The 23,100-nt window shown below is 35.4% G+C and overlaps 1 protein-coding gene and 1 long non-coding RNA gene across 2 annotated transcripts in view; one reads left to right on the forward strand and one right to left on the reverse strand.

Annotated features, from left to right (window-relative positions):
- The window catches only part of znf143b (zinc finger protein 143b), a 29,078-nt gene extending 8,702 nt beyond the window's left edge, over nucleotides 1-20,376 (reverse strand). Inside the window, 16 exon segments of the mRNA XM_051922410.1 lie at nucleotides 3,127-3,174; nucleotides 3,176-3,267; nucleotides 4,295-4,397; nucleotides 4,399-4,529; nucleotides 6,163-6,169; nucleotides 6,171-6,343; nucleotides 7,533-7,658; nucleotides 8,264-8,339; nucleotides 10,617-10,728; nucleotides 10,951-11,036; nucleotides 11,971-12,164; nucleotides 12,302-12,385; nucleotides 12,799-12,882; nucleotides 15,039-15,131; nucleotides 17,208-17,325; nucleotides 20,365-20,376. Of these exon segments, the coding sequence (XP_051778370.1) occupies nucleotides 3,127-3,174; nucleotides 3,176-3,267; nucleotides 4,295-4,397; nucleotides 4,399-4,529; nucleotides 6,163-6,169; nucleotides 6,171-6,343; nucleotides 7,533-7,658; nucleotides 8,264-8,339; nucleotides 10,617-10,728; nucleotides 10,951-11,036; nucleotides 11,971-12,164; nucleotides 12,302-12,385; nucleotides 12,799-12,882; nucleotides 15,039-15,131; nucleotides 17,208-17,325; nucleotides 20,365-20,376 (1,539 nt within the window).
- LOC127526571 (uncharacterized) overlaps nucleotides 1-23,100 on the forward strand; it is a 463,174-nt gene that overhangs the window by 403,100 nt on the left and 36,974 nt on the right. The window lies entirely within an intron of this gene.

A 23,100-nucleotide genomic window follows, 5' to 3' on the forward strand; every position in this document is an offset into this window, starting at 1 on the left:
GTCCTCGGTCCTCTGCTTTTCTGTATTTACATGCTTCCCCTTGGCCATATTATCCATAGCTATGGACTGGGTTATCATTTTTATGCAGATGATACTCAGCTCTACTTCAATGTTAAAAGTGGAACTTCATCAGAGCTTTCTCAGCTCACAACCTGCCTTAGTGAAATTAAAACCTGGATGGAGCAGAACTCTTTAAAATTAAATTGCAATAAAACTGAACTCCTGCAAACTGGGACTAAAATGCAAATTACTAAAAATGAGCTCCTTCCCAGTCCATCTTGGCAGTGATCTCATCAGACCTGCCTCTACTGTAAAAAATCTTGGTGTCATTTTTGATTCCTCCCTCACTTATTCCGCCCTTATAAATCGCATTAAGTAACTTTCTTACTTTCACCTCCGTAACATATCCCGTGTTCGCTCCTTCCTCTCCTTCTCTAATGCTGAGAAACTTGTCCATGCTTTTATCACATCCCGTATCAATTATTGAAATTCCCTACTGGCAGGTGCCCCTTCTAATCTTATATCACAGCTCCAGCTTATTCAAAACACAGCTGCAAGAGTCCTTACACGAACCAGCAGCAGCGAGCACATCACACCCATCCTGCTCAGTCTTCACTGGCTCCCTGTGTCATACAGAATCGAATATAAAATCCAACTAATAACCTACAAAGCTTTAAATAACCTTGCGCCAAACTACATCAGTGACCTTCTCCATCACTATGTGCCTGCCCGCCCACTAAGGTCTTCTGATTCTGGCAATCTTGTTGTACCCCACACTAATCTACACTCCATGGGTGACAGGGCCTTCAGCTGTATAGCACCCAGACTCTGGAATGACCTACCGAAATTAATCTGGTCAGCTGACTCCATGAATTCTTTTAAAAAACAACTCAAAACTCATCTGTTCAGGAAGGCTTTTAGCTCTACTTGACTTGATTACCCTTCTCTCAGTTTACTTCTCTGTCAAGATGCTCATGTAACCTGTATGTGTGTGAGAGACCATCAATTATGTTGTCTGGTTTTTTTTTTTCAGAATTTACTGTCTTAATCTTCTTTATTTATTTATCTGGTTTGTACAATGCTATATACTGTATACGCTGCTGTTCTTTATTATATTCTGTAAGTGCCTTGAGCATGGGAAAGGCGCTATATAAATAAAATGTATTATTATTATTATTATTATTATTATAGTGTCATACATTGCTGTGTGCCTCTACAGAGACTCTGTAATGAATAATGGAGTGAAAGACCATCATAAAACTAGTGCAACTACAAGAGCCCATGCTGTATACTTCATGCAGTACTTCTGCCTATGCTCCTGTTTATGATATCACATTTAGATTACACTGAATAGTAGAAGAGTTTGTCTACACTGCTATTCTGCTTGTTATTTCTCTAGCTGAAAGTGTTATATAATAATATAGTCTGGAGTATATGCTCCCACACAACAAAGAACCTAAAGTTTTTGGACAGTATAGAAAGAAAAGCATTTGGCACAATAAAATAGCATTACAGTAATCCCTCCTCCATCGCGGGGGTTGCGTTCCAGAGCCACCCGCGAAATAAGAAAATCCGCGAAGTAGAAACCATATGTTTATATGGTTATTTTTATATTGTCATGCTTGGGTCACAGATTTGCGCAGAAACACAGGAGGTTGTAGAGAGACAGGAACGTTATTCAAACACTGCAAACAAACATTTGTCTCTTTTTCAAAAGTTTAAACTGCGCTCCCGCTCCATGACAAGACAGAGATGACAGTTCTGTCTCACAATTAAAAGAATGCAAACATATCTTCCTTTTCAAAGGAGTGCGTGGTCAGGAGCACAGAATGTCACATAGATAGAGAAAACAATCTCTAGCAAACAAATCAATAGGGCTGTTTGGCTTTTAAGTATGCGAAGCACCGCGGCACAAAGCTGTTGAAGGCGGCAGCTCACACCCCCTCCGTCAGGAGCAGGGAGAGAGAGAGAGAGAGAGATAGAGAGAGAGAGACAGAGTTTGTTTTTCAGTCAAAAATCAATACGTGCCCTTCGAGCTTTTAAGTATGCAAAGCACTGTGCAGCATGTCGTTTCAGGAAGCAGCTGCACAAAAGATAGCAACGTGAAGATAATCTTTCAGCATTTTTAGACGAGCGTCCGTATTGTCTAGGTGTGCGAACAGCCCCCCTGCTCAATCCCCATACATCAGGATCAGGGAAAGTCAGCGCAAGAGAGAGAGAAGAGTAAGCAATCTAGCTTCTCAGCCATCTGCCAATAGCGTCCCTTGTATGAAATCAACTGGGCAAACCAACTGAGGAAGCATGTACCAGAAATTAAAAGACCCATTGTCCGCAGAAATCCGCGAACCATCAAAAAATCCGCGATATATATTTAAATATGCTTACATATAAAATCCGCGATGGAGTGAAGCCGCAAAAGGCGAAGCGCAATATAGCAAGGGATCACTGTACAATGCTGTCACTAATTTAAGACATAACAGTCAGTAAGAATTTCATTATATTACTTACACATTACAATAAACTTGGACTTAAACTTGAAAGGCTACAAACAGTAGGAGGGTCAGGATTAGAGTTAGGGTTAGTAGTACGGCCACATGTTACAGACTACATTGAAATTCTTATTTGCATGTCCTTCTCTGATGCCACAAGAATATCATTGCTGAAATGAACACATACATTCAACTACTTATTTAAAAGATCTAACTCTGCCCGCTCACTCCAATGTTTTAAGTAACACTAAGAGGCTATATTGTTAAATCACCTCTGATTTATTTTTAATACTATTACTATTCAGTAGCATCAGCTGCACAGTCATTCAGTAGGAGCACCAATGCATAGCGGTCTCCAACCTATGCATACTTGTTTTGGTATACAGAAAAGCCAATATAATGTGCACAGTCCCTAGTTCACTTATTATAGGAACACATTTTTATTATTTTTTAAATCATCATTTTTCAATTATTACATATGTTTAGATAGATAGATAGATAGATAGTATAAAGAAATACTCAAGTTAAATAATATAAGCAAAATCAAAGATTTATGAGCTACTGCTTTTTATAGCTATTACCTTTAAGATAATAAAACCTATAAATTATTTTAGATAAGTGCCACCAATATTCTTACCTGTTCACTGCCATCTTGGCTAATAAGGGAGACATGCTGACTAATGGCAGGACTGGTCTACTGCTCCACCTTGTGATGCTTCTGTATCTTCTCCGTCAACTCCAGACACAAATTCAACTTGTGACTTTATAACATCCTCAATTGGATCCTCTAATCAAAATATGTTAATTTACAGATCAGTGCAACATTATAAAACATTATACAAAAATCCCTGTACTAAAAAAGGCCCAGTGACATTAACCAATACCTAACACCAACAAGAAAATCAAGTACAGCATAAAAAACTAACCCCTGACAAAGTTTAATTTTAAAAGACAGGACTATGAGTAAATTAATATATAAGTAAAACTAGTGTAAATAATTAAATTTGTCATGTATCTTATGCCCTTGAAACTCAGCAAATAATTCTAGCATTTAAGTGTCTTGTATGCTCATTATATATGGGCATTTGTTTCTCATACTTGTATCATTATCTTTTTTAATATTTCAGAACCTACAAGTTATTTGATCATAAACAGTATGCAGTTCAGCCGTGTGCTGTGCTAGCAAATACTCCTGTATATACAGTGGGGCAAAAAAGTATTTAGTCAGCCACCAATTGTGCAAGTTCTCCCACTTAAAAAGATGAGAGAGGCCTGTAATTTTCATCATAGGTATACCTCAACTATGAGAGACAAAATGAGCAAAAAAAATCCAGAAAATCACATTGTCTGATTTTTAAAGAATTTATTTATCATGGCCAAAATCTGTTTTGTAAAAAATCATGCAGACTTTAGTGTCTGTAAGGTACATCAGAGACATTTGCATTTGAATTCAGAGGTTGAGGCCGTCAACAACTTTACTTACCATTTCAAGCCAAATTCCCTAATTATGCTGTAAATAATTGCTCCAGCAATTTTATTTCATATGATTTTAATTCTTTAACTTCAAGTTAAGGTAGTTATTTCTGATAAGGAAGACTAAAGTTTTGAGGAAAGTTGACAGAAGTTTTGAGGTAAGGTGGTGACACTCACTGATCATGGTGCAAGAGAAAGCAATATGTTGCATGTTGATTAACACATACAAGCTTGTATACCGGGTTTAGATGCAGGAGTTTCTTGCCATTTATAAAGTAACATTTTATCAGTGAAGACACATTCATAAATGCTTAAAGTAGTTTCTTTCCACTACTCACCTGCCTGTGGCTCAAAGTACGCCTCCTGTTCCTCTTCAATGGGTTCTGTATCATTATGTGCTGTCCTTTTATGCATAGCTAGTGTGGAAATCTGTTTTGTAGGTCTTTCCACAGTGATTACAACTGTATGGCTTGGAAGGAGTGTGAACCACATGATGTTTGTATAAACTTGAATATTCGGTAAAACGTTTATCACAGCCTGGTACGGTACACACATATGGCTTTTCTCCTATAAAAAGAATAAAAATGAGTCATTGAAGTTTGCCTGAAAGCTGATGTGAATTTCAAATATAAGGTGGTATATCTCTTGTAGCTTCTAAAATTGTCACGAATAACTTTATTAAATAACGAGGTAGTCGTGCCCGTCAAGGACGGGCTGCAGGCGACTTTTATCAGTGTTGCAGGGTAAAAGTCATTAAGTGCAAAATTATTTGTACCATGATTAAATTTAGTAATAAAATGTTTTTTGTTATTTGTGCCACACGACGAATCGGGATTCGAACCCAGGCGGACAGTAGGTGGTGTTAGGTCCTAACTTTGTTCCGGCATCCGCGTTCTTGTTCTCTTCTCTCAACAATTTCAACTTGAGTTGCGTTTGACCGACTTTCTTGTTGTCGTTGCCGTTCATGTTCACGTCTTTCAGCAACTTCAATTTCAGTGGCAGTAGAACGTTTTAGTTGCAATCGCAGACGCTCAATTTCGTGAACCAATTGTGTTTGTTCTTCTGTGCGGTTGCTTCTGTAAGCTGCAACTCATTGGCGTTCATTTTGTCTCTGCTGCGAGATTTGAACACTCTTTGCTGCTTGTCGTACTGCACGTCGCTGTTTATTCCACAATTTTTGTTCTTCAGTAAAAATTCTTTTTGGTTTCTTCGTTTTTGGCAATTCTTGAGGTGTAGTTTGAGCACTTGAAATATCCAAATCTTATTTCTTTTTGAATTTTCGTCTTCTTCAGTCGAGTGACTTCCTTCAGCTTTTCTTTTAATCGGATTGGTCACTCGCTTCCCAGTGCTTCGTTCAGCCAATCAAAACACTGATGTAAACGTACCAACCAACCAACCAACAGACAGACATGCCGAAATATATATATAGATACATGGACACTCCTTCTCTCTCTCTGTGTATATATATTGCAAGCTAAGCGAGCAGGGGACAGAGCCCCCTAATGTATATTAAAAATCATTAAACCAGAGAATATTTAAAATACTTGGGATTTTATTATTTGTGGACTTTGACTTCAAGAAATAGGTACTACAAGAAATTCCACTTTAAAATGTAATATAATGATCAAATTAAAGATTTTGGTGTTTTCAGAGCAGCAGATTGTTCTGTAATCAGTAAGGTGATGTAGTTATATTTCATATTCTATATGTTAGCAACAGCAAGTTGATATTTATGCATTTCCAATAACACTTTCAGATGCCTATAAACCATGTTTGTTCTTTGAAATCTTTTTGAAAATCTTGATTTATGAACAAACACACACATTTACAATTGTGCGTTTTTATTGAATGTCATGCCCGATTAAAATATTAAGGACTGTGTAGAAACTTCATTTTAAAATCATACCGGCATTGTTAACTGAAATAAGAAACAAAAATCAATTCTGTACTGAAAAATAAGAAATACACCTCCTCAACAAATTTATATAAAGCCTTATACTCTTTATAGTTTATATAGTCTTTTTCTTTCCACAGTGAAATTACCCTTTACCTACAATTACTTGCTAACGCAGCTTTCTTAAAACCTTTCAAATTAATATGTTTTGTGACCCTTCAAAATGCTTAACTTTTGCTTGCTAGACTTATTAAAAATAATAAAAAAACACAAAACTTAAATTTTAATGTCCCAAAGTACACACACCTGTATGTAATCCTCATATGGTTTTTATAGTTGGTTGCACTGGCAAAGGCTCGTCCACAGCCTGACTCTAAGCAGTAATAAGGTCTTTCTCCTGTGTGTGTTCTGATGTGAACTTTGCGAATATTGGATGTTGTGAATGATCTGCCACATCCTTCAAAGGGACATTTGAAAGGTCTTTCACCTTTAGGAAAAAAAAGGTACAGGCAGGATGAGCACTTATTATTTAAACAGGATCTGTCAAAAAGTTGGACTGTCATTACAAATGTCCATTATAAGAATAAAGAACACATATTTATGAATTAGCTTTAGCAAATAACAATTATCAAAACGTACAGTGTATATTTTTCATTTGATAAAACTCTTAATTATATGCAATCGAGTTACATCTAGGTGTTGTTTAAAATAATACCTTAAATTATTTGCCATCTTGACTTGAACTTGTTTCAGACAGGCAAGAAAAACAGGAACTGATAAGCTAGAATGCTGTCATGACAGCATGGTGGTGCAGTGACAAATGCTGATGCCCCACCATCTCTAGCAGACTGGGTACAAATCCCAACCCAGTTTTTGCCTGTGCCAAGAGTGCAAAACTCTTCCATTGTCTACAAATGTTTTACTCAGAGTACTACCTTTTTTCATGGGTGTGCAGGTTAACTAAAGACTGTAAATTGCTGGAGTTGGAGTAAATTAGCGCATGTGCATGCCCTTCAACAGCATGGCTTCATGTCCTTAACTGGTTCCTGTCTTGTGCCCAAATCTACCAGAATGGCACCAGTTCCCTGAAACTCTAAGATCAATTACAGGACGTATGATGGGTTGAATAAATAGTGTTTAAAAAAAATAAAATAATGATACCACAACATATTTACAACACAAGCATCTGTTTAGCATAAAATATTGCACATCTTTTCAGTAATTAAATTTTGAAATCCTTAATTTTGTATAAAGGCTGATCAAATAATGAAATTAATTACAGTGGAGACCAGTAAACAGATTGAGGGGAAAAAATATGTAATGAAATCATAACCCAATTAAAAGATGTGCTATTTTTATTATTATTGCATTTTGTTTGATGTTTTTAAACAAGGAGACTCACAAAATCAGAACAAAGTACAATTGCACTAAGTTGTACAGTATGTTGGAGGTAGATACCAAATTGATAACTTTCTAGTTTCAAATCCGATAACTTAATTATAACACCATACTGCCTGGATATCCTGCTGGCTTTCATTTTTGTTTCATTTGTTTACCAACAATGCTTAAGAAAAGTTGCTTTTGTTAAACTGTAATGGTATAAGGGTAAACACTGAGGTACATCACTAAAAATACATAATAATACACTATACATAATGGACCAAAAACAGACATACCTGTGTGAGTTCTAATGTGTTTTTGTAGGTCTCCAGAAGTCTTAAATGATTTGTTACAGTTTATCTCTTGACATCGGTATGGCTTCTCACCTGTATGTGTCCTGATATGACTTTTTAAGCCGTACCCTTTGGGAAAAAAGGTGAAACTATTAATGAAAACAGCATGAGTCTGCTTGTTGTCCTAGGAAAGTATGCTGCTCTTAATAAAAAAGTAACAAGTAAGAGGAAATCATCTAATGCAATAAATGAATTAAAACTGTTTGCCTAATTACTAGTAGTCTATGAAAAACGGTATTGACAAATATTTTAATTTTCTTAAGTAATTCTCATTTTCAGACTCCAAACTGTTAAAACTTTAGATGGTACACTTCAGTCCACCAGTAAAAACAGGGGAAAAAAACATAATCCAGAGGGACACCGAGTCTATGTATCCATTGAACATGTACTTGCCATACACATGATTACAACAAGAAAATGTGACTCCCCTCTACCACCTCCAGTATCAGTTTTAACTATCTTCCTAACTAAAATAATTCAACTATCCACAAGCAACAATGCATTACATGCTGCTTGAAAAAGTACAGGCTGTGAAAAACCTGATGAGAAATTTAGCACATACGTATATACGATATATTGTATGTTGCATGCTACGTGTACTTTTTGATAAAAAGACAAATAGAAAATATGTTATATGTTATAAAACAGATGTTATATATAAAATGTGTAATTACCAGTTGCAAATGCTTTCCCACATCCTATATGCTCACACTGGTATGGTCGGTCACCAGTATGAGATCGTTCATGCACCTACAGAAAACACAAAAGTAATCCATATAAACATGATTAAATGATATGTTAAAAAGGACTCCAAAATATGCAGACTATTTTGTGATATTAGTCATTTTAAAAATGTAAAAATGATAGTAGTACTGTATAACAAATAAATTACAGTAATCCCTCGCTACTTCGCGGTTCACTTTTCGCGGATTCACGACTTCGTGGGTTTTTAAATACAAGTGATTGCCCGCCTATCGCGGAAGTTATGTTCCAGACCCATTAGCAACAGGAGAAAATCCGCAATATAGAAAGACCATATAAAAAAACATTTTTTATAGTTTAAGCCTTAAAATACCCATCCCACATGCTTTAAACACATGCAAGCTTATAAAACACACTTTGTTAACACATATGATATGTGAATGTCAGGCTAAGGATATGAGTAACATCTCACTATTATAAAACATTTTAACTTCACGCAAGACAAGACAGTGAGACAGGAAAATAGGTGCTGTACAGGCGTTTAAATTATTGACACGCAGAGCGACAAGCAGCACAAAGCCAGCACAAAGTCCACTTCTCCTTAGCGTTCATTCAGCTCCCCACCCCCTTGACAATGGCAGGAGCGTACTGCGCCTCCGGGGAGGGGGGTTTGAGCAAACGTGCGTTCAGCCCTCACACACCCCCACTCCTCCTCCTCCTTCTGAACGCGCAGAGCAACAAGCAGGCATTTTGGCAGAAGCAGCACAAAGTCCATTTCTGCTCAGCGTGAGTTCAGCTGCCCCCCTTCACAAAGCGAGTGCAGACACATCGACGTCTGATCGCTGCGTGCAGTGTGCAGTGTTGGTCTGCGGTGTTTAAGAATGTAGAAAGTGTTTAAGAGCATAGGAAGTGTTTATAAGAGTGTGGGAAAGGTTAACCCTTTAACCGCCAACTCCCTAAATATTCCCCACGCCAGGCAAAATCTGAACAATTTTTGTTTTTTTACTTTTTTACATTTTTTTTACATTTTTTACATTTATTCAAGCAGTATTGACCACTAAATGTTGTGCAAGTTGCCAGTGTATACACGAAATCTATAAATGTAACCTGAATTCTCAGCTAAGCAAAACATCTTGATACCAAAACCGTGCCCTTTTCAATGGTAGATACTGTCGAAACTGTAAGCGGCCCTTCCACGACAATAAACTTTCATCAACTGCAACTGACGGTCCTGGCATGTAGGGCAACTGAAATGCTTCAAATAAATGATCAATCAAAGGACGTAGCTTGAACAAGTGGTCGCGGTTTGGATCTTTCTTATCTGGCTCGTTTCTGTTGTCATTCAAATGAAAGAATTTCAGCAGCAAAGAGAATCGGTTACGTGTCATGACAGCTGCAAAAATAGGTGTTGCATACATAGGATCTGTAGACCAGTACATCTCAATATCTGGTTTTCTGATTATTCCCATCAACATCAAAATCCCAATGAATTTTTTCATTTCGTTTTCATCAGTGTCAAACCAAGCACGAACACGGGAATGTGGAGGTAAATTGGGATTTTTCTCAATAAACTGTGCTGCATACAGATTTGTCTGATGAACAAAATGTCTAATCTAATCAGGTGACACAAACAGCTCATAAAACTGCTCAGCAGTGTAATTGTTTACATCAACAATAAAGCCACACGTTCCCTCAAACGAATGCAGAAAAGGTAGTTCACCTCGGGCAGCAGCCCAGCTGAGATGCTGGGGATACACCCACTCAGCGCCGTCATCCGATGCGTCTTCATTCACAATATCATGCAGCGCACGTTGCTGCTCATCACTGTCACTAAAATCTTCTTCAGAACTGCTACAATCATGATCAGAACTGTCCAAAATCGCCTGCAAAGCCTCACTTGAAGTCAGTTTACGTTTCGCCATATTCACAGCTGTTACATGCGAATCACGTCACATGACCGGCCCAAAACAACCACAGACTTGTCGAAATACAAACGTAGTAATAATACCCACGCCAAACCGTCAGTTATACTACTTGCCAGGCATTCAGATAACCACAGGCAAATGTGCCGGATAATTCCGGCAGTATGGCGTTAGCATTAAAACAGCGGTGCCGGGATATATCCGGCAGAGGGCGGTGAAGGGGTTAACAAGAGAGTGAGAAAGGTTTATAAGAGTGTGGCAAGGGTTTATAAAGCCTTAAAATATGTATAAATAATAAAATAATACTTCGCGGATTTTCACCTATCGCGGGGGGCTCTGGAACGTAACCCCCGCGATAGGTGAGGGATGACTGTAGTTAGGCAGTTAATAAAAAAAATCCTGCCTTCAGATGATGTGCTGTCGTATAGAGTTTTCCACAACCATCATAATCACAACGAAAAGCTTTTTCCCCTGTCTGCTGTGATTTTGCAGGCAGGCGGTTAGGAGGTGCCTCCCTGAAGAACAATCTGAAAAATATATTTACATGTTTGTATCAATTTCAATAGCTGTACCGTTGAGTAATTAATTTGAAAAAGATTACATGTAAAGTGACTAAACAAAAAGATTGGAACCAAGTAATAAAAAGAATTAAAATGTCTTCAAAATGAATGAAACATTTTGTTACTATGCAAAATAAAATATCGGTGCACATAATCTATAGAAGTGCCTTTTCTGACAGTACCTGCATGTGCATGTTACTCTCCTGTTCAGTTCTGGTCATTATTCCAGTGTTTGTAATACAGTCGTTTCCATCCACAGGTACCTAGGCATAAATGGTAATTTAAAATAAAAGAGGCAATAGTTAAAACAACTAAAGAACAACTCAAACTACGGATTATTTATTCCCATAAAAATAACTATAAATACTTGTATACTCTGCAGTATATACCAGAAAGATTATACATAAATCAAATCACACATGGATTACCTCTTTTCTCTAATATCTCTATATCTCTGCAAATGTACACTCAATAATTTGTACAGCTTTCTGTTATACTGTGATCCTTATGCACATTACACATAGCATTAAAACATAATACAGAGAATGGAATGGTGTTATTAATCCTGGATGGAGTGGTACCTGGGATTTCCAGAGTTCAAACAGATCTAATAGTCATGGTGTGTGACCATGACTATTTGAGGTTTAAAGAAATAAACACACTACAAATGTCTTTATGGCTTATATTGTACTCATTCCAAACTTAGAACATATATATATATTATATGTTCTTCTGGTAGAAAGCAGGAAGGCAGTAAACACAGTCCAAATAGTGGTCAAAATTAAACATTACGTGTCAAGGTACAGTGCTTTGCCAACTAGTTAGCAAAGCATCCTCCCAACATATTGCAACTCATAACACTATTGGCTTGCATATTATTGAAACTATAAGCAGAACTGTTAGTATAGTACACTAAAAATGTAAAAATAGTGAGAGGCATTATTTTGTTTTAGTTATCAATTACAGCTCTTGAATTTACTTTCTGCAGATTTTTTTAGGGCTTAATGTCATTATTGTACTGGATTTTGTCTGAAGCTGAGGAGAATAATTCCAAACATTAAAGGTATACATTCATTTTTCCTTCTGTTTCCAATGTATCTTCTTGATATTTCTTATACATAATATATATTAAAAGCACTATGCCTATTCACAATGCAATTGGGCTCTAGATAACTATCACACTTTATAGTAATTTACCTTTGTTGTATACTGTTCCAGTACACTTATAGTTTCAGGATCTATTGTGCCATCAGCATGAATATCAGATACTGTGCCATCAGCCTGTATAGCTAATATAGTATCTGATTGGGGAACTTGGACTGTATGATGAATGTATGCCGTCGTGCCATCTTCTAATTGCACAGCTTGCAAAGCACTCTGGTCATATGTTTCTAAAATATTAAACATAAATAAATAAAACATTAAAACTTGCTAGAGTATTTATATTTGGTTATATTTTTATTAACAATGCTTAACCTGTAATAAAGCATTTAATTGTTTAACATCTGATGAAAACTGGAATAAGAACCTTTTGGTGCATGGTGAATAAATGCTGTTGTGCCATCTTCAAGCTGAACAGCTTGCCCATCTTCAAGCCTCAAACTGTCTCCACCTATGCAAATACAAAATTTCCTTTACAATATCAAAATAGCTGGTATTAAAAGAGCTTCCTGAATATCACATAGAGGCCAACAGAAAATCTGGAAGTTAAACCTGAGATCTGACTGATTGATGTGTATCAGACGATAATGTTTCATAAAATTACTACAAGATGTAACAGGAGTTTAGAGGACAAAATTTAAAACCCCTGTTAAACAGACATGGGGGAGCAGACAATCAGGAGAACAAACATTTGATATTTTAAAGATAAACTGAACTTGAAGCACATGATTAACTGGGAAGACTTTTCATGGCTGTATTAAAAATATCTAACCAGAAGAAAATAACAATGACCCCTGTCAACATAGCCTTCCTTCATCCTAATACCGTATTGGGTATGTAATTAAGATACACAGCATGATTTACCTGACTTTGATACTGGTAAATGCTGAACATATGCTGCAGACCCATCTTCCAACTGAATTACTTGTCCATCCATTAATTTTCCATCTGAAAAGGAAACTGCATTTCTCAGTCAGACCAGTCTTCTGGTACAGTAATCAGCAGAAGTAATAGTTAGCAGGCATTAACCATGATGCAGTTAGAAGTTCAAACCATGCATGATGGATTTTCAACCCTATTTATTGTTAACCTTTTAAAATGAAGGCTATTCATGAATAAAATGTTGAGTTAAGACTCCAGAATTAGTCAAACAGCACCAAAGCTATACCAGCATGGCTTACAATGAAAAGGTGACCTAGCATTTGGCCCTGTTTATTTTCCTTACCCTGTATATCCATACACAAAAACTACTGCGAACATTCACCAAATACTCAGTAGTTCTGAGAAGTTCTAAGAATTTGCTATCAGGGCAGATGTTACTTTAAATAAAACTGAAAAACTTGCTATTGCAAACAACTATATATATCACTCTCTAAAGTGTCCTGTATTTAATAAATGACACAAACATGGTATCATAGCTTTCACTGGCTTGTATATTAATCAATAGAATGTTAGAATAGTTTAACGAGAATAGGTCAATCCCCAGCAAAACTTGTCAATCCTGTTCAGCCAATTCTTTCAAAACAACATCAAGAAAGTTTTGAACGTCCTCAAAGAACTATCTGCCACTATTCTTGGTAACTAATTCAGCTATGGCTGTCTGTATAACGAATAAACTCCTACCTTTGGACAGAATTTACCCAAAAATTTCCATGTATGTCATAATTGTCTTATTGAATAACTCATTTAAATGTATTCACATATTTTAAACAAGTTTCTTTCAAGTATAATTTCTGTCAAAGACGCTTCTTTTATTACAAGCAAGTCAGAGACTTTACTAGAAGTAACATTATCAAATGTATGAACCATTCTCTTCATTCACCACAGAGATAGTGCTGCCAAAAACGGAATTACTGATAAACCATACCACCATACTTGTCTGTGACTCGAACAACACTGGCATATTGGAACATGATCTGATAATCAGATTTTCAGTCAGAAAATTGCAATCAACCTTAAACAGAATAAACTCCTTCAGCACTTTTTCACACATCAAAAAGTAATTTGAGTGGGATCTAATTTTGTAGTGGAAGCATTCCTAATATTTGTAATGACAGGCATATCTGACAATTAAACATGAGAAGCTAATTGATATGTTGCTGCCTTTTTTATAATAGTTACTGGATTTTTGGATGTGAAATCATAATATTATTCAGCTTCAAAAGTAGCATTATTATCAGGGCATACTGTTCGGCATATATTTTGATAATTATTAAAAATGAATGACTACCATAAAGGACTAATTAAAAGATGTCCAACTCTCTTTGTTTAGCTTGTATTGTTTATGGTGTCTCAGCAAAAAGTATATGAAATCACAATCTTCTTGAGACTGTCAAATGTGTTAGCACTATAAAACTTTTCAAATACTGAGGAATGTCTTACATTTCTCCTAGAACAACATCTGAGAAATACTTTTACACATGAAAACTGTTACTAGCTGTCTCCTGAGCCCCCCCAAAACACTGATGGAAACCTTGGTACTACTGTAGATTACCACTCAAAATATATTTATTTTTTATTATAAACTTCATCAGTTTTTGCGTATTCGCGCCACAATTTAATTTGGTGATCATTCAAACTGTGTATAAGGTACTCAAATATAATAATAAAAATGAACAGCAATAAATTGTCATCAGCTGAAAAAGAACACTGAGCTGGTTCTGCAAGACAGTCCAAATATCAAATATGTAGTTATTAAATCAAGAAATAACATTAATACACATGAAAAAAAGATTTAAAAATTGAATATACTTCATGTCGCTTTTTAAATAACAAACAAAAACAAGCTAATATGCACGGTTACGGAGATAATAAATTTGTTGTTGGTTTATCCTAAATGTATATGACAGATACATTCATACAGACACACATACCAAAATACTGCTGTTAGTATTTTTGCATAACTAAATGATTAACTGAGTGGGCTAACACAATTCATTAATCACAATCTAACTTGGCATATGTCAATAAAGACTCCTTGGAGCTCTCAGATGCATTTGTTAAAACAAGACTAAAATATCCACCGCCATGGTAATTTATTTCAAAGAAAATACAGTATTATTAGAGGGAATATATGCCAAAAACAAAAAGGGGAAAAATATTACCTTTAGGATTGTGCTGTATGTAAGCAGTGGACCCATCAACAAGTGTTACAGCTTGCAGACTCACAGCATCCATATGTTCAAGCTGGTCACCATCTGAGGGGAGGAAACAGACTTCAGGTAATGTTTTCTTTCAAATTCTAAAACAATATATTAAACATATTAAGCTAAATTGGCCTGTTATAAATCTGTGTAGGTGTATAGCTAAATATGTTTTTTCTTGCATTTATCTTCTTTTTTTTTTTAACTTCATCAATACTGTAGATGGCAACACTACAGTACAAATGCTCACATTTTCAAACTTGTTACAATAAGAAGGAGGGCTGTTTTTCTTCTTCAGTCTCTTACTCTTTCGACCACACAGGCACATCTACAGATGGCACAGTGATTTTCCTCCATCTGTCCCATTGCTTGCCAACCTTCTCACTTCCTGTATTGGCCTTTGTGTCCAACCTCTGATGTTGTCTATTTGCTTAACTTGTGGTCGACCCCTGTTCTTTTGGACTTTCCATTGTCCCTTCTTGTGCCATTCTTGGTAACCATGAACTCTCCATCCAGCACACATACCATACCATAGTATGTCAGTTTTTTCTGCCTAATGTGAACCAGTAGGAATGTATCTGCTTGCATGTTCATCCTTGTCATTTATGCGAAATTATCTAGTGAATCATCTCGAACACTAAAACTTTCACTTCGAAGGCACTGATTCACTTTTCTGCTGCTTTTGTTAGTGTCCACATTTTACTGCTTATTAGGTGCAAACCTGGGACTATTACTGTTTTGATTAATTTCATTTTTGTTTCAAGTCCAATAGCTTTACTCCTTAGAAGATTCAGCAATATTGTTATGCGTGTTAATGCCAGTCCTAATCTTGCCTTTATATATACATCACATTTAGAGTCACCGGTGATAAAATTAGGTGAAGTACTAAATTGCCATGATCTGCAGATTTTCTGATGTCTTTGCTGATGTCAAGCCACTTTTGTCATGCTCAAGTTTACATTCCAACCCATATTTTTTAACCAGTTACTATTGTAATTGTATGTAGACTTTGCTCACCTGCTGCTATTAAATCAGTGTTGTGTGCAACCCTTTGGTGGATAATTTTTTGACTGCCAATTGATGTGTTTAAAACATTAAATTACTGAAAAGGGTTGTGAATTGTGGGAATGTATTTGTTTTGTAGAAAAAAAAAAAGACTTAAGGCATTGCCAGATTTACACATTAAAACAATTTCCATCGAGTATTAGATTGAAGGCACGTCATATGTAAAGGAATACTGCACCCAAAAAAAGATTATTTCCTTATATGTTACTTACCACATGTAGTTTGTAGCAATGGCCAAGAAAAAATATTAATGTCATGTTTTTCATGCACAACAGACATAATAAATTTCCTGATAAAATACAAGTCTATGGTGATTAATGCTGGACAAACAGCAAACAATATCAAAAATACTCATGAAAAAGATCTTAAAATATTAATTTGGTTAATCCACATGTCACGTCATGTCATCCAGTCGTATGCTCACAATGTTCTAAACACGCATCTTTGCTAATACTTGCCAAATAAACCAAAATGCTCTCATGAATCAAAATTGAATATGTTCAGACACAAACAAGCATTCAGAGCCTCCTGTCATTACATTACTGTGCACTGATAAAAGAGATCTCTATCACTAACCAAAATTTGCACGCCAGTTTTATAATTTAGGTACCTTCAAGCTCCTCACTAATTGTATCACATAATTCAAAGTAGTTTTGGAGAAGTCATCAACCTAAAGGTTCACCTAATTTTTCCAACCTGGACTCTCAACTTTTAAATGATATAGTAAATACTGACAAGAGGAAGTACAAACTGCTTGTTAGTTATTAGTTTAAATAGATTTGTCTATATTTGAGACTTGGCACAATGTTAGACTTACATTTTATGAGTAATTTATCCTGAAATTCCAGTAATTTCAAAGAGATAAACATTTTTCTTGTAACTGTACATGTGAACAGTTAATGTCATTGTATGATCTTAACCATTTAACAGTATTTTTATTGTTGATTTGAGAACCAAAAAGAAAGCTAGAACAGATGCCCTTCTAGAATCTTCATTACATGATAATACTCTGCCATATTTTCAACATCAGTAACCCACAAATTATATTTAAAAGGACCAACACACCTGTTACTGCTACAGCCTCTGAAAGGCATATAGTGACATGTTGCGTATCTACACCACTTCCCTGATACTCTGCCATCCCCTGGGAGTCTCGATTAATCTGTGCCAAAAGCATGCTTTCCTGAAAACCAAAAGAAAAATGTAATGTGGCTTTGTACAGGTAATTACTATGAACAAAGTGCTGTAATAAGTACATGTTAGTGCTTATTTTACTAACATGTTTCACATATGTATATCTTACTTTAAAGGATTATTAAGTTCTGATATAAATAACAATTGTTCTGAATTAACAAAAACACTATTGTTTTACACATTTAAGAGTTTAACATTAAAAATAACTGAATTTATCGGTGTCTTTATGAAAAGTAAACAACAGTAAAAGTTCTACAAGTTAAACCTGGTCAGATTTATGATATTTATTAAAAAATGAGCATTTAAAAACAATATGCCACAGATAAGCCACCTAAGACTGTATGCTGTGCTCAATAAATTCTGTCATATTTGTTATAGTCTTTCAAACAAGAAATACACAAGTTTTTTTAAAACATTTTCATGAAAGAATTAAGCACTTCAAAAACTGAACAAATGATTGTTAATGTATGAAATGTAAAAGCAGTATAATTAAAGAAAATAACTGAATAATACTGTATATACCTGTCAAACATTCAGCAGGTGTGTTGTTTAGTACTAATGACAACTGTGAAGCAGAAGTTGATAGTTAAACTCAAGCTGTTGTGCAAAAGAAACAAACTCGCCTTTGCTGGAAAAAGCAGATACATACCTTTGCAAGGCTGGCAAAATGAAGATACAATTGATTAAATCAAGTGTGCATTCATCATATTCTTGAGGCTAGAAAGTATTCTGGTTAAATTTCAAATAAATGTTTTGATCTCGTAAGAACATAAACATACATTATTTGTACACACTAGTATTTGATTTTTCCACATAATTTCATAAGTGATTTTTTGCTAATATTTGACAATTTTTCAACAAGCACATTACCTGTTAAATACAAAATCTCACTTTTATCAAACAGAACAGAATATACTTGGCAAAATCAGTGACATGGGGGAATAAAACTATAAGACATTGACCTCTGTGACACACCTGCCAATTCTCAACACAACTGTCAGCCTGTAATGTCCTGGATTTCCCACAAATGCACTATTTAAATGAATTTTAATGAATAAGCTGCTTATCTGTGGAACATAATATTTATGACATTATTGATAATTACTGAGAGCACAATGACATAGTGATTAGCACTGCTGCTCACTCTGAATAGACACACTATGAGAGAAAGTGTGTGTGCAAGTGTCCTGAAATGAATTACACCTTGCCCAGATTTTGTTCCTCAATTATACCCAATACTGCCACGACAGGCTCCAGGCATCTATAACTCTAAATACGTTTAGAATGAAATATAAATTCAGCAAACCCACTTTATGGATCAGCATTAAAATAGACACTGGAGTTCAGTTAAACGAATTTGTTGGGATAAAACCTGCAGCTACTGAGAGCTCCCAGGACTGAACTTGAGAACCTCTGAATTATAGCAAAATGCTGCCCAGTCAATTTGAAGCCTTTTGTAAATCTGTAGGAACTGGTAAGAAAAGAGGTCTACTTAAATAATCATTAATAGTTTAAAAAACCTTTATCTGATACAATCCTTTCAGTATGCCATTAAAGCAAACATGTAAAACATGTAAGTTAAACTATCTAATGATCATAGCTTGGATCTACTGTATGTATGTGTATTAGAGCTGTCAACAAATGCCCTTTCCAGGGTTGTTTTCTGCCTTACCTAAATGTTACCCAATAAACACACTCCAGCCCCTGTGACCCTAAATTGGATTAACCAAGCCTGAGAAGTGGACCACTTGTATTCTGTATGCATAAATGAAACATTTGTTTGGTAAAAGAAACTCAGATTTTGCCAATATAACAAATGCTTTCCACAAAATGTTTACCTCAGGTGAGAAAAATAAATTTGTCTTAAAAAGGCAAGAATGCATACTCCATAAGAGACAAAGGTTGCAAGCAATTAATTCTGGCCAAAATTCCTTGCATTTTCAAAAAAAAAAAAAATCACTTGGCCCAACACAAACACAAGACAAATGTATAGATTTCGACAGACCTGACAGCATGTCTTTAGACAGTGGGACCAAATTAGAGAGTCCCGAGGAAGGTTAAATGAGGAAAAGAAAAATATTCAAACTAAACGAATAAGGCACTGAAGTGAACCTTGTGCCCAAGTGCAGTGGTCAGCAAGCTGAAGAAAAAACATTTCTCAATAGAAACAACATTCAGAACATTTCTCAATAGAAGGGATGAGGCCACAGAACATCAGACAGAATTATCCAGGCTTGTTGCAATCCTACTGTATACTGAATAAAATGGCTCTGAAAACAGATGTAGAAACTGTAGCAATACCATTTTTCCCCTTGGGCAAATACAGTTCTATCTACCCGTCTAAACACAGAAATCAATGTTTATTTCTTTATTATTTATTTTATACAGTGGCCTAACTCAAAAATGTATGAAATTTCAAATATAGTATATTAGATATGTCTGTTTCATTTAATACAAGTGAAATTGCCATTTCTGATACAAGTAACAAGCACAAGGGACAAGAGGATAAGACAAAATGCTGTGCTGCAAAGTTTCCAGTAAACTGAGATATGAACAAGGAATAACATCATAATAATTTTGTAATAATAAATGTGGGACTTGGTTATTAAAAAGAAATATGGTTTGGCACGCATTCCAGAAAGAATAGTTTCAATATTTAAAAATATACTGAGAAATTAGCTTTTCCTTAATTTTTTTTTCCACACATGTAAAGCATTTGGCATTGTGATAATGTGAAGTGTGAAAAGCACACCTACAGTAGTTTCAGAATATGTGCAGGCACCTCTCAGGATCCATGTTTAAGCAGGGCACGGCACTGATCATTGCATTCTTGATGGTCTTCTATTTGGTTTATGCCGATATCTGATGAGAACAGTAGATTTTTGGAGGTCCCTTAAGTACTGTTACCCAACTACACCACTCCTTCTATTAAATAATGGTTTTGTGTGTGGAAATAAAACTTTATGGTGCACAGAATATATCCTATACTTTGCAGAATCACTCATTTTTAAGTAAAAGCCAACATTACCTCGTCTCTCATACTATGTTTTTTTTTTATAATAATAATAATAATTCATTACATTTATATAGCGCTTTTCTCAGTACTCAAAGCGCTAAATGAATCCAAAGCTGCAGACAGTACTGCAGATGAAAGCTCACGTGAAGCTTAAATATATTTTCTCTTGATTTGTATTTAACACATCACATCTTATTAACCATCTTAACCTCTTCTTTACACTGTAGGCAGAGATTTGGCCATTGTGGGCCCCAACTATTTCTCATTAGATGTACTTTATGAGTCATATTTAACATTTTTTCTTCCTCAGTGTAAAAATTGCATTTGTGTCCTTAAAAGTTCAACCTTTACATATCTGCTGAGGTCTGGATTCCATACAGGTACTCCTATAGAAATTTTGCTGACTCTTGGGTAACTTCTTTCCACTCAGTTTAATGTCTTATGCAGACTTAATCACCTAGTTACACTCACATTGTGATCATTTTCATAAATTTAAAAAGAGATCACAGCATCGGATCATCACTTTTAATTTCATCAAATCTGGGAAAACTCCTTGCACCACAGAATTACGCTTTGTTTTTCTTTTCTTTTTTTTTAAGGTTTATCGTTACCTTCTCATGATATACTTTTTAAAATATTTTTTGACTACTATTTCTTGTATAGCATCATTAACATAATACACAACCACAAGTCACTTTACTGGATTAACAAAAGTGTTTGTTAATTAAAGTATTACATCACTACAATATCAAGAATAAAAACACATGGAACATACTCAAAATGGGCCTCTGGCAGTCACCAGGAGACCATAAAATATGCCTGACAAACTTAAATTGTTTTAAAATTCTCAGTAACATATGGATTGAAAAGGTATCATATGGAACTATATTGATCACGCAGTTACTGAACAAAGAGTGTGCAAATTAATACTGTGTTATGAAATGCATTAAAACTGTTCAGCAAATCATCTAAGGCTCCCTAAAATGTGATCTGCAGTGCATTGTCAGGTGTCTACAGCTGTGTCATTTAATTGTGGTAATAAGTGCTTTGATATTATTCTGATCCTCTCTACGGTTGTAGTTATCATGTATTATTTGCAATTTGCAATAAACAGCCTTATGATTTAATACTATAAGACCATGTAGTTTCTCCTCCCCTCCAACATGACGTGTCACTACAATCAGGAAATTGCTCACATCTATACACCTTGTGCTTATTGTGAAATGTTTTGTGGTGTTTCTTTGATACTGTCTTTCAACTAATTTGTTTAAAATCCTTTAAATTGTTTGAATTAAAATTACTTCTGCTTTTCACTCAACCCACATCTTTGGAACAATATTTTCTGCCCTTAGTGATATGAATATAACAATGAAACCGTTTGCAAGCAGAGCCAGCTTTGAGACTGTCCTTAATTCCCTGAAGCCTACTACGGAAAAAAACAGGGAGTGAAATCCAAGCACAAGGTTCCCATTGTATGTTTTGTGTTCCCGCCCAATATATTGTATGATTATATGTATTTAGCCAATACGTATGTAATTATCATGTTTGTAAACAATAATTTTTCATTACTATGACTTTACAATGTCCTTGCCATAGGCCAACCAACTTATATTATTGATTTCAGGCCTATTAATATATTTAATAAAAATAAGATCTTGTTTACGGCATTGGAGTATTACAAATACAATAAAGTAGTAATCTGCAACCCATATGTGGATGTGCATGCCAGGTAGCATGGAGGTGGTCATTACACTTGTCAAAAAACTTAAAAAATAGTAATAATAAAACACTGTAAATTTGCATATTTTTTTATTGTTTCTAAAAATCCAACTATTAAAAGGTCAACTACTACTAAAGGTCTATTTATACAGCGCCTTTCAACGTGCGTAATACAAACTGTCATGTCGCCTGTGAGGCCAAACAAAAATGAGCATTTCATTTGAAGTATGTCATGCTCATAATGAGAACGTTGGGAGATTCAAATATAAAATATTCAAATATTTGGGGTACAAATAATGCCTTACATATTCTAACGTCTTATGAAAGGCTATAAAAATTGAATATGAGGTCCCTAAATCGAACAATATGGACGCGATGCGGGGATACGTTTGGCCCGACAGAAAACGTACGAACGTGACTACATACTTGCATTACTCGACAACAATTACATCTCAACTGAACAGTTTGTGAAACAAAATAAACTTGTTTAGCCTAAAAAGTTTTTTTTCTTTTATTAATTACAGTATGTAATACTCATGACGATACTTTGGACTCCTCGGCGCTAAACTACACGGTATGCAAACTCATTATTTTGAAACCTCGTATTTCCGTTTTACAAGCTGTTAAGTCTATTGTTTGGTGGGCTCCGTAATTAAAAATGGAAACAAAAACAAATTAATAAACTCGCAACAACGTTGTAATTAACTTCAGTATATCCAGCCCGTGTAAGGGATGTATTCAGTATATAAAGGAAGACAGAGTGGCCGCCTCCGGAATCCATTAATTAATAATATAACATTTTTGGGCTTCTGCCTCTGTTTTTGGGAGTGCATTTTTATTTAAATTGCAATGCTTTTCTCTCCTTATTTCTCTTTCTCTGGCTCCGCTGAGATCTTCCCCTGTTGGAAATGGCTGTTTGAAATAAGGCACACTGGGTAAAAACACATTTATATACTAACCTCCGAAAATTTTCCAACAATTCCTTCGTCCGACCACCATGCATCAGGGCAGGAAACGGCCTAACTAGCG

Source organism: Erpetoichthys calabaricus, chromosome 2, assembly GCF_900747795.2.
Source record: "Erpetoichthys calabaricus chromosome 2, fErpCal1.3, whole genome shotgun sequence".
In the NCBI taxonomy this organism is placed as follows: domain Eukaryota; kingdom Metazoa; phylum Chordata; class Cladistia; order Polypteriformes; family Polypteridae; genus Erpetoichthys; species Erpetoichthys calabaricus.